This window comes from Coregonus lavaretus (assembly GCF_964263955.1).
Source record: "Coregonus lavaretus genome assembly, contig: HAP1_SCAFFOLD_6881, whole genome shotgun sequence".
NCBI lineage: Eukaryota > Metazoa > Chordata > Actinopteri > Salmoniformes > Salmonidae > Coregonus > Coregonus lavaretus.
In genome coordinates this window covers 1-12636 of record NW_028159272.1, presented here as the reverse complement: position 1 = coordinate 12636, position 12636 = coordinate 1, and the positions used below count along the sequence as shown (strand labels likewise).

The window sequence follows — 12636 nt, the reverse complement described above, 5'->3', positions numbered from 1 at the left end:
AACCCCAATTAATGTTGATAAGTTCAAAAGAATACAAGATAAAGAGTTGTACTGTTACAGAACTCAAACTCTAGACAAAGGAAAATAGATGGGTGGTACTGAACATTCTGCTAATGTCACCATGAATAGCATCAGGGTAGTCTAAAAGTGTTTAATATCTCTACATCTGGAAACAAACTATATGATGTTCCTACATTTAATTTACAGTAAGGAAGTGTGATAGACTGTATGATATAACCTTGGGCCCAAGGTTACTGGAAGATGAAGGACTTTAAGTTAGATATTGTCCCGTTCATTCCGTCCCAGATTCTCCCATGTCTACCCTCAGTTTGCCCACCAAATTCACAGAATTATTGCACAAAAATACCGAAATTATTTGTAACCAGCCCAGTGTTAGTCAATAACCCCTTGTTTTCAAAAGTCCATGATGTGTTTTACAACAATACTTTCGTCTTACTTTGCATACATTTTCCCCATCTCTATTGTACGTTTCTCATCTTTGCATGATGTATACCCACTGGGCAAAAACTGGTTGAATCAACGTTGTTTCCACGTAATTTCAACCCAAAATCAACTTGATGACATTGAATCAATGTAGAAAACGAATTGCAAAAAGTAATCATCGTAAGGGCATTTCGTTTTTTTTTTTACCCAACTTTTTACCTAAATCCAATGACATGATTACATTTTTTATTAATTTCACATTGAATTCACATTAGTTGACAACTCAACCAAAACTAGACGTTGAACTGACGTCTGTGCCCAGTGGGTATGTAGCCCACTACTACTACCAAACAGAATTCCTCTCTTCTGTTGCGACATTTCCCAAGCCATAAGGGCCATTCATTTACTTAACCTTCATGAAGACACACACATCCTATTTGAACCGGATCAAATCTTCAATTCAAAACTGTGGTGGAATATTGACTAGAAGTGCATGTTCCCAAACGACTCAGAAAACATGGTCCATGGTCTCTGCAGTTCATCATTCACCCAGGTGAAGGGTTAAGGTGTGTGTGAAACAGACAGACACACACACACAGTGAGAAAGAAATACAGCCGGAAACACTCACATGGTGGTGTATCAATCTCACCCCACTGCCTCATCCCACACAGCACCAGTAGAACTCACATGGCAAACACAATTCTCACATATGTCCCACCGTTTCTCCCAGAATAACAGAGCCATGTTAACTGTTATGCAATCAGGATTTCACAAGCACCGGGCCTCACTCTCTCGCTCTCTCTCTCCCTTTACCTATTATTATGGAGATCCATGCATGTTCATTTCTGAAAGTGAACCCTCTTTCATATTCTGTCAGAAGACTTTGGCTAAGAATATCCTGTGGCAACATCAGATGTTCCATCAAACTGAGCATTGGGTAAACCATTTTGGTTGTCGAAGTACAGTATGTTAAAATGGAAAATGAATGGATAACCTTTGTTATGCTGAGGCTTACGGTGGATTGGAAATTATTACTGTACGTCTATCAACACAATGAGTTAAACACTATAGCACCTAATACTGGGAGGGCTGTGTAAGATTTAGGAGATAATTTGAACTGCACGCTATGCACCCATTGGGTTTGATCTGAACCTTCAAAGGGTTATTCTGTAGAAACAGTTTAGATGGCCTCTAGCCAGTTGTCTGTGTGAAATGCTGAAAGATTTGTAGTTTGTAGACAAAATGAGGCTTTTCACATGAGCTATTGCTCAGAATGTTCACTCTAAATGTTAATGTGAAAGGCACAAGGGCATTGATTGCTCGGTCACAGCCTTGGCGTTAGTGGACACAAAAAGCAGTGATGTCATCGGTATACTGTATGTGTGGCATAGAGAATGTAATAAGGGTGATATGGGAGCTGCAGTGCACGTGGTTAATGGGAATAGCCACAGAATGGATCGATGCAGGGAAACATGGCATTGATCCTAATGCATTTGGCATATTCTTTCTGTCCATTATTTCTGTTCAGATGACACATTTATTTATTAATATAATGATTAACTTACACATTTATTTATAGATTTATTCAGTTGTCTATTTAATGTGTTCTATATATTTATAATTCTTTAGGTTACTGGTTTCTATATTGATGCTTTGTCAAAGAGGGGAAAAAAGGGGGGGAAATGGTTACCTTTGGATTTCTAATACTGCTAAGGGGGGTTTACTATCTCTGTAAGTCCTTTTGATTTGTGTGAATCTTACACAAGTTGGATACACCAATTACTTATTTTTGATCAAGTAATAGCCACGATCCAAAACCATCAGCTTCTATTATCAGCACCAATCCTTTCAGCACAGGCCTCTTTTGTAGAACCAGGAAATTATCAACTGGAAGTTGACTGTCAAAACATCAGAGCGTACTGATAAACAACGATCCATCGATCCCTATAGCAGGTCTTCTTAAAAATAAAAAGTGAAAATTATTGGACATTATCTCACATAAGGGATTGTTTATTGAACACAGTGTTCATACTGTATGTGTAATGGTAAATCTTTATGTGAAATATTGATTTAAATAAGGAAGCTGTTGACATAAAATGGCGGACACGCACACAGGAGGATATGGGAGGTTTTTGTGCAGGAAGTGACTGCAGCCAGGGGAACCAATCGGAGCCCCAGGGTCCGACGATGTCATCCTACTGATCAGAGCATTTGGGTAGGATGTGCAGTCACATGGGTAGGTCTAATAACTGTTACTTACGCATTGCAAAGTAAGGCACTTAATAGTCTGAATCCAATAAACAACAGCAATACTGACGCCAAAATAACAATAATACAATTATGACAATAACAATAATTATAATAATATAAGCAACAACAAAAAAATTAACAAAAAAATGACATTTGAAAGAAAGAGATAAAAACAGAGCACAGCATGAAGTATCCTTCTCCTGCTTTTTAACTCTTTCCATCTTTCGTTCACAAAGTATTTTCTGTCGTTGTTGATGTTGTTGATGATAACATTCTACAGGTGGTGTTATTCTGTTATGGCTGCAGGTGTTATGATATGGGGGCACTAGGGGGCACCCTAGGAGAAAGTTGACTAGCAGGGCGTTATGTGGGACAGAGCAGGAACCCTGAGAAGGACGAGTGGATGTATTCGGTGGAGTAGAGCCCGTTAGCCTGATCCGAGGGCATCTGCATCCACACCTGGTCGTTCTCCTTCAGCTCAAGCACGGCGCTACCGGACGCCTGGTCCATGTAGCCCTTCTTGTACTCATCGTAGGTGTATGTGGCGGGAACATTGTTCTTGTACAGCGCCACCCACAGACTGAGTCCCTTTACGTGCATGTGGTAGGCAAAGTAGTAGACGCCGGACATGGGGCTGGTGAAGATACCGGTGATGGGGTTGTAGGCATTCTGCCCGTTGTACAGGGTCCTGTCGAACTTGATGGGCATCCCGGAGGGAGGGAAGGGCGTGGTGAGGATGGCGGTAAATGCTGGTGCCAGGGTGGCGGAGAGCTCTGCGTGGCCAAACTGTGGTTTTGGGTTCCTCCCATTTGGTACCTCGCCCCCGCCCAGCTCCGAATCTGTTAGCCCAGCCACGATGGTTTGGCCATTTCCTGCAGGGCCAGGGGGCCCGGGTGGCCCAGGTGGGCCTGGGTTGCCGTTGAGCCCAGAGTTGCCTGGTTTTCCTTGGGGACCTTGAGGACCAGGAACTCCCTTTTCTCCGAGCATGCCCAGCCCTGGAAGACCAGGCAGCCCAGGTTCGCCTTTCAGACCTGGGATACCCTGTGGCCCCATTGGCCCTGAAGGCCCCTGAAGACCGGGGATACCAGACTGGCCTCTTGGTCCTGGAGACCCAACAAACCCAAACTCCCCCTTTGGTCCAGGATTGCCTATAAGACCTGGGTTTCCAGGCAGGCCTATGTGCCCTGACTCGCCTTTGGGCCCTGGTTTTCCGATAGCCCCGTTAGGGCCCGGTGGGCCTTTATCTCCAGGAATGCCAGGTATTCCAGACAGACCACCGGGACCCTGATCCCCTCTGATCCCTGGCAGACCTGGATGACCCTGGGGACCCAACTCTCCCTTCAGACCGGGCATGCCGTGTTTTCCTGGGAGCCCCATGGGGCCCTGTAATCCTGGTGTTCCTGGGTGTCCGTCTAGACCCATGTCTCCTGGCTGCCCCTCCATCCCAGGCTCCCCCTTATCCCCAGGGACTCCTGGTCCCCCGGAGAGGCCCTTGTCTCCCTTCAGCCCAGATAGACCAGGTTTGCCATAGCCAGGAGTTCCAGGAAACCCTGGAGAACCCCTCAGCCCTGGCTCACCTTTAGGCCCAAGTGGACCTGGTCCTCCAGGCAATCCATCATTACCAGGCTTGCCCAATCCGACGGGTCCTGGCCGGCCTTGCAGCCCTGGACTGCCGGCCTCACCTGGCTCTCCTATTCCTCCTGGGAGCCCCTGGTCCCCTTTTGGCCCGGACGGACCAAGAAGCCCGTTCAGTCCTGGTTTGCCCACACCCGGGTTACCAGCTGGCCCTGGAAGGCCCCTAAGCCCGATGGGGCCCCCGGGTCCTGGCATCCCTGGCTTCCCATTGCCATTCTCCCCCTTGATTCCACGCTCCCCGGGATATCCAGGTCCACCTTTCTGTCCTGGTTCTCCACGAGACCCAGGTTGGCCCCTCCCGCCGGGAAGCCCAGGTTTGCCATTCAGAGACAGGCCAGCTGGCCCGGGGAGACCTGGTTGACCTGGAAGTCCTCTGGGACCTGGTTCACCCCGGAGCCCAACCTCGCCATTATTCCCGGGCATCCCTTTCATGCCCCCCTTTCCTGGGAGACCTGGAAGTCCGGGCTTCCCAATGCCGGGAAAGCCTGGAGGCCCCTGAGGGCCAGGCTGGCCATTGAGACCTGGTTTTCCCAGTCCTGGTTTTCCCGGAAGTCCTGATGGCCCAGGTGGGCCTCTGGGTCCAGGTTTTCCTTGGGGCCCTGGCTCACCCTTTACGTCCATCATGGGTGGCATGTCTGTATGAGAAAATGGAAGACATTGTGATTACCTGCTCATCCCCTTTCAAATCATTCATGATCTTTCAAAAGGTCAAATAGATCTTAAAGTGTGAAAAACAAAGAAAAAATATGTAGTTGCGTCCCAAATTACACCCTATTCCCTATATAGTGCACTACTTTTGACCAGGTCTCATATAAGGTGAATAAGGTGCCATTTGGGATGCATCCCTAGATTTCACTTAGTTCTTTAGTCAGTGACTTGGCTCTGAAAATAGTGGAACAAAATCCATTACAAAATCGCCCCCACAGGATCATCAGGGTAACGAATAACAGTCCAGAAAGTAGAGTAGGCTTAATATACTTTCAAATTAATTGCCCCGGATTTATTTTGTTATGATCCTGCAGCAACAGGAAATGTGGATTATAATCAATGGACATTTTTGTAGAAGTTGACATTTCTAAGTGGAATTACAAACTTCAGAAGCCTTTTTAAAGTTATTCTGCATTGTCCTGCATTGCAGGAAAGTTATCCTGCAACAGGGTGATCAAATTAAGATCCTACATCTGTATGGTTCTACTGTACATGAGTGCCAGTGTGTATCTGCTTTGCCAAATTCTTGTCATTGTCTAGTTAGGCTTGCTTAGGAACAGCAATGATGTAGAGAATTCAGAGACAGTCCAGGACCCAGGTTAGGTCTTCCTTTAGGGTGGTGAATATTGGACTAGCTGATCTAGTTTTCACATGGTCATATACAGTGTGTGTGTCCATTTAGGACATCTGCCAAAGGTCAACTCGTGACAGAGAAGAGTTTGTGTTCAGTTGTCTGATGTAGCCAACTATGACTGGGTTAACTATGACTACTATGACTTGGTTAACTATGACTGGGTCAACTACAGTGGCTTGCGAAAGTATTCATCCCCCTTGGCATTTTTCCTATTTTGTTGCCTTACAACCTGGAATTAAAATGGATTTGTATCATTTGATTTACACAACATGCCTACCACTTTGAAGATGCAAAGTCAATACTTTGTAGAGCCACCTTTAACAGCAATTACAGCTGCAAGTCTCTTGGGGTATGTCACTATAAGCTTGGCACATCTAGCCACTGGGATTTTTGCCCATTCTTCAAGGCAAAACTGCTCCAGCTCCTTCAAGTTGGATGGGTTCCGCTGGTATACAGCAATCTTTAAGTCATACCACAGATTCTCAATTGGATTGAGGTCTGGGCTTTGACTAGGCCATTCCAAGACATTTATATGTTTCCCCTTAAACCACTCAAGTGTTGCTTTAGCAGTATGCTTAGGGTCATTGTCCTGCTGGAAGGTGAACCTTCGTCCCAGTCTCAAATCTCTGGAAGACTGAAACAGGTTTCCCTCAAGAATTTCCCTGTATTTAGAGCCATCCATCATTCCTTCAATTCTGACTTGTTTACCAGTCCCTGCCGATGAAAAACATTGGTGTTCTCGGGGTGATGGGAGGTATTGGGTTTGCGCCAGACATAGCGTTTTCCTTGATGGCCAAAAAGCTCAATTTTAGTCTCATCTGACCAGAGTACCTTCTTCCATATTTGGGGAGTCTCCCACATGCCTTTTGGCGAACACCAAACGTGTTTGCTTATTTTTTTCTTGAAGCAATGGCTTTTTTCTGCCCTCTCTTCTGTAAAGCTCAGCTCTGTGGAGTGTACGGCTTAAAGTGGTCCTATGGACAGATACTCCAATCTCCGCTGTGGAGCTTTGCAGCTCCTTCAGGGTTATCTTTGGTCTCTTTGTTGCCTCTCTGATTAATGGCCTCCTTGCCTGGTCCATGAGTTTTGGTGGGCGGCTCTCTCTTGGCAGGTTTGTTGTGGTGCCATATTCTTTCAATTTTTTAATAATGGATTTAATGGTGTTCCGTGGGATGTTCAAAGTTTCAGGTATTTTTTTTATAACCCAACCCTGATCTGTACTTCTCCACAACTTTGTCCCTGACCTGTCTGGAGAGCTCCTTGGTCTTCATGGTGCCGCTTGCTTGGTGGTGCCCCTTGCTTAGTGGTGTTGCAGACTCTGGGGCCTTTCAGAACAGGTGTATATATACTGAGATCATGTGACAGGTCATGTGACACTTAGATTGCACACAGGTGGACTTTATTTAACTAATTATGTGACTTTTGAAAGTAATTGGTTGCACCAGATCTTATTTAGGGGCTTCATAGCAAAGGGGGTGAATACATTGCACGCACCACTTTTCCGTTATTTATTTTTTATAATTTATTTTTTCATTTCACTTCACCAATTTTGACTATTTTGTGTATGTCCATTACTTGAAATCCAAATAAAAATCCATTTAAATTACAGTTTGTAATGCAACAAAATAGGAAAATTGCCAAGGGGGATGGATACTTTTGCAAGGCACTGTATTACTGGGTTAAATATGACTGGGTTAACTATGACTGTGTTAACCGCGACTGGGTTAACTATGACTGGGTCAACTATGACTGGGTTATTAGTGTGTGGAGTGGGTCAGAGTAGTGTGTAATCTCAGTGTGGAGTGGGTCAGAGTATTGTGTAGCCTCAGTGTGGAGTGGGTCAGAGTAGTGTGTAGCCTCAGTGTGTGGAGTGGGTCAGAGTAGTGTGTAGCCCCAGTGTGTGGAGTGGGTCAGAGTAGTGTGTAGCCCCAGTGTGTGGAGTGGGTCAGAGTAGTGTGTGACCTACAGGCATACTATGTTATGAGCCCTGGACAAAGCAAATCACTGGGGTCAAGCAAGGGTCATCAGGGTCATCAATAACAATCCAGAAAGTAGAATAGGGCATATGATGTAATGGATTGATAGATTTTCAAATTGATTGTCCCGGATATACATCGAAACATGGTTAAAACTGTGATTTGGATTTAATGGATGGTCAGTCCTTGCATCCATAGCCCTGTTTATGAATGTACATTTCTCCAGCCTCATCCCTGAGCTTTTTACCAAATCAATGGCGGGTGACCGCTTTGTTGTTGTTTGAACCACCGATTTCCCCTTTAAACATCATCAAAATGTTTTGTAGCCAATTTTTTACATAAATTAACTTATATACAGGTAATAACTATTGAGCAATACTAAAATGTTTTGATTTTCCAGTTATGCCTATTGCAATTGTGCATAAATCCAATGTGTAAGTCGCTCTGTATAAGAGTGTCTACTAAATGATGTAAATGTAAATGCAATGTAGTCTCATGGCCACTAGGTGGAGGTAGCTGCATGCCATTTGAACTAAGCTCCCCAAAGACAACAACAAGTGTGTTAAGGTTCAGCATAGCTGATATATGCTACCACTTGTTGATCCCATTCCATCATTAAACTCTAAAAGCAGGGTATAGGCCTGCTTTATGCTGGCATAGGATCCACTTCATGTCAAAACTTCAGGTAGCCTATGTTCATGGACATGGGATTGGACATCCTCCTCAGGAATTTTCTTTGATTTTGACTACTGGAATGTGCTTTTCTCAAACAACATTTCATGGTGAGATATTGAAAATGTGCCTGTCATGAAAGGAATTGTTTTGAGGTAGCTAGGGCCCCTTTTCCCCATAGAATATACTGATCTACAATATGTTGAGTGACTCTTGGTACAAAAGGTGACAGAGAAACCATTCACTCCGGATGGTTAAGGTAAGGGTTAAGGTTTGTGATAGACCAAATGTTTTTCTTCTCAAAAACAACTTTCTATTGCTGGATTCAAACTTGCAACCTTTGGAATCAGAGGCAAATGCTTACGCCAACTGCCATCCCTGTCTACAATGCCCTAGCAATACCGAAACCTACTTGAAGGTAACAGCGCTCACTGTTGCCCCTAGTGGCTGGTTACCACATAATCTCCCGACGTCTTCAGACATGGATGGACGACGAATACTGACTTGTATCACGGGTGACCTGGCTGGAGACGCACATGCCTGCAAGCACTCTCACTAACGCATTACATAACAACAGAGAGAGCGAGAGAGAAAGAGAGAGGCATATGCAGGGACATGCATTCACAAACATCAATAGAATCTGATGCTCTGTCTTTATATATTTATTTTTCTCTCTTTCACTTTCTCTCGCTCTCTCTCCCTCACTTTCTCTCTCCTCTTCTCCCTCTCTCACACACATCCACAAACACAATGCCTGACTGTCTTAGTAGACTGTCTTAGTCTACGTGAAAATCACTGGTAACAGCAACCAGATGGTGGGAGGAACAAGGCCTACCAGAGCCTTCACACACACGCACGCACACCAAAACAGACACACACACAGTGCAGAGCCTAGCGGAGCCCAGCGGAGCTCAGTAAACAGTGGGCAATCAGAACCCCATCAGACCTATTGAAGACCTGCCAAGTCCTACTAGACCCAGAGAGAGCAAGGAGCCACAGTCTCTTCAGCCTTTTTACTGCCCACGAAGGACAAATAAAGCAAAGGCATTACTACACAAATATATGTGTCTGTCCTGTCTCAATCTGGGATGACCTCCATATCAAATATACAACCTGGACGTAGTTGAGGGAAAAATAGATATATTGATGTTTTATACTGTTTTCTTCTCTGTGTGGGATGTTTTTTTTTTAATGGGGGCTGAACTGGCAGCTGTGCTCCGAATTAATGATTACTTCCCACTGGGCACACACTGGTTGAATCAATGTTGTTTCCACGTCATTTCAATTAAATTACATTGAACCAACGTGGAATAGACATTGAATTGACGTCTATGCCCAGTGGGTTGAGTTCTGCCAGATGTGGGCAAGATTGAAATAAACCCAACTCAAGGAAAAATGTTACGGTACTATTAATTCCGCAACATACCATTTTTTCCTATAATCTCGCAAATCTCAGTTTTGGACAAAACTGCCTTTATGACCAAAATTATACTATTTTCACTTTGGAGTCAATTTTTACACTGGAGTAACTGTTTCTGACTCATATCGATGCCACATAGGCCTCTTTCAAAACAAGAAGTTGCTTTTTTAGGGGCAGTTGCTCTTTAATGTCTGTTTCGGATTATATTTTGTCCTACTAGTACTTTGTACCGATGTTTGGATATTTTTTATAATTATATAGATCATGAGGTGCCTTGATCCAAGCAATACTACTGGCCATTTGAGAGAGGCAGCGAGATGCTACTGGCAACCTCAATTGGGATTGAAATACAAGACAATGACAATAGATTTGGATGTATCAATAGTGAAGGTTATAATATGTTGGTAAAGACTGTTATATCAAAGCAGGGTAACTATATTGGGAGGGTATATTGAGTTGAACTGAGTAAGAGAACTCTATCTAAACTCACAATTTGTAAGACATTAGGGAAGAGCATCATTGCTTTGCTTACGTTCACAATTTACATCCTACACATGCTAACCATTGTAATCAAAGTGCTGAACGTTTACCCTCTCTGTCGACAATGAAAGATATGGGGAGCATTGACTCCTTTCTTTTATCTAATTAATCTCTCTGTTTTCCTAGAAGAGAGGGACATTCTGACCCTCACTTTCACTGTCAGGGAACGTAACGTTCTCTTTGGCTCTCTCATCATCAACATATCCCTATTTCTAACCATCCAATTTCCATTCACAGACCTGCTTCTCCCTCTCCTCTCCTTCCACCCCTCCTCTAGTGCCTCCTCTCCATCCTCTTTTGGCATGCTCCTACTCTTTCCCCATGCTCCTCCTCTTTCCCCATGCTCCTCCTCTTTCCCCATGCTCCTCCTCTTTCCCCATGCTCCTCTTTTCCCTTCTCATGTCTTTTATCGTCTCATCTCTCTGCTATACATTTAGTCTATATTTCTGACCCTGAGCTTCCGAAAGCCACTCAATACAGAAGCTGCGAGGCACATCTTAGCATTCATATGCATTCAGTCATGGCTGTGGCTTATACAGGCAGAGGCTTCTATGTAAGGTTAAAGCTATAGGTTAATCCTAAAGAGTCTATTGACTCTACCCTGCGTCAATCTAAATAACATAATAAAAAATTCCCCATCAAAATCTGTTCACAACGTTGACATCAGCAAACCGCTCGCCCACACGACGCCGGTACAGTTGAAACAGTGATTCATCCGTGAAGAGCACACTTCTCCAGTGTGCCAATGGCCAATGACGGTGATCATTTGCCCACTGAAGTTGTTACGACACCGAACTGCAGTCAGGTCAAGACCCTGGTGAGGACGACGAGCACGCAGATGAGCTTTCCTGAGACGGTTTCTGACAGTTTGTGCAGAAATTCTTCGGTTGTGCAAACCCACAGTTTCATCAGCTTTCTGGGTGGCTGGTCTCAGACGATTCCGCAGGTGAAGAAGCCGGATGTGGAGGTCCGGTTGGACATACTGCCAAATTCTCTAAATGACGTTGGAGGCGGCTTATGGTAAAGAAATTAACATTTAATTATCTGGCAACAGCTCTGGTGGACATTCCTGCAGTCAGCATGCCAACTGCACACTCTCTCAAAACTTAAGACATCTGTAGCATTGTGCTGTGTGACAAAACTGCACAGTGGTATTTTATTGTCCCCAGCACAAGGTGCACCTGTGTAATGATCATGCTGTTTAGTCAGCTTCTTGATATGCCACACCTGCCAGGTGGATGGATCATCTTGGCAAAGGAGAAATGCTCACTAACAGGGATGTAAACAAATTTGTGCACAACATTTGAGAGCTATAAGCTTTTTGTGTGAATGGAACATTTCTGGGATCTTTTATTTCAGCTCATGAAACATGGTACTAACACTTTACATGTTTTGTGTATATTTTTGTAGGTGTGTCCAAACTTTTGACTGGTACTGTATATATATATATATATATATATATATTATATATTTCCTGACCTTTCTTATATATTTCTTATATCTCCTAGATATAGGACAGACACTTCAAAACCTTATTTCTTATGATGAATTTCTGGGAATTTATGAATGTGTTATTCATAAATGGGCTATAGTAATAAAGGACAAATGCAATATTTGATCACATAATTTTTTTATATTGTTTTTTTGATACCTAAAGGAAATTCTAAATCAAATAGCTAAATGATGCATGGTATGAGCATCTTAAAACAATTCCTTATGTTAGAATAGTAGAACCCCCCACCTTTCTCACTGTTCCCTCCTGCCCCTGCATACCTTTAACACTGGGTGACGTACTTCACACACACACACACACACACACATACATACACATACACATACACATACACACACACACACATTTGTTTTACTATCCTCGTGGGGACCAAACAATTGATTCCCGTTCAAAATCCTATTTTCTCTAACCCCTAAACCTAAACCTAACCATTAACCTAATTGTAACACTAAACCTAACCCCTAAGCCTAAAATAGCATTTTTCCTTGTGGGGAGCGACGAAATGTCCCCACTTATCTGAATTGTCCTTGTTTTACTATCCTTGTGAGGACACACAGACGCAAATACGTTGCACACACAGCTACACACACATACTAACCGAGGTACTGTCCTTTGCCCTCTCGGAAGGGGGGTCCCACGGGGCCTTTCATCATGGGCTGCATGTACTTCATCTGGGGCATGGGGGGGTAGCCTCCCCCAAGGACGCGGCCCCCCAGCAGCAGCAGCACATAGACAGGAGCCAACAGCATGTTCATCAGCCTCCCAGGCTCCAGGCTCAGCCGCTAGCAACTGGAATGGATGGAGAGAGAGAGAGAGAGAGAGAGAGAGAGAGAGAGAGAGAGA

The 12636-nt window shown here is 44.1% G+C and overlaps 1 protein-coding gene across 1 annotated transcript; it reads right to left on the bottom strand.

Moving 5' to 3' along the window:
• Positions 1-3058: 3058 nt before the first annotated feature.
• LOC311123089 (uncharacterized protein) lies at positions 3059-12548 on the bottom strand (the record flags this gene model as incomplete). The annotated part of the gene is made up of 2 exons (XM_084197365.1): positions 3059-4965; positions 12392-12548. 2 exons carry the CDS (start codon positions 12546-12548, stop codon positions 3059-3061), a joined length of 2064 nt encoding a protein of 687 aa, XP_084053491.1.
• Positions 12549-12636: the final 88 nt, after the last annotated feature.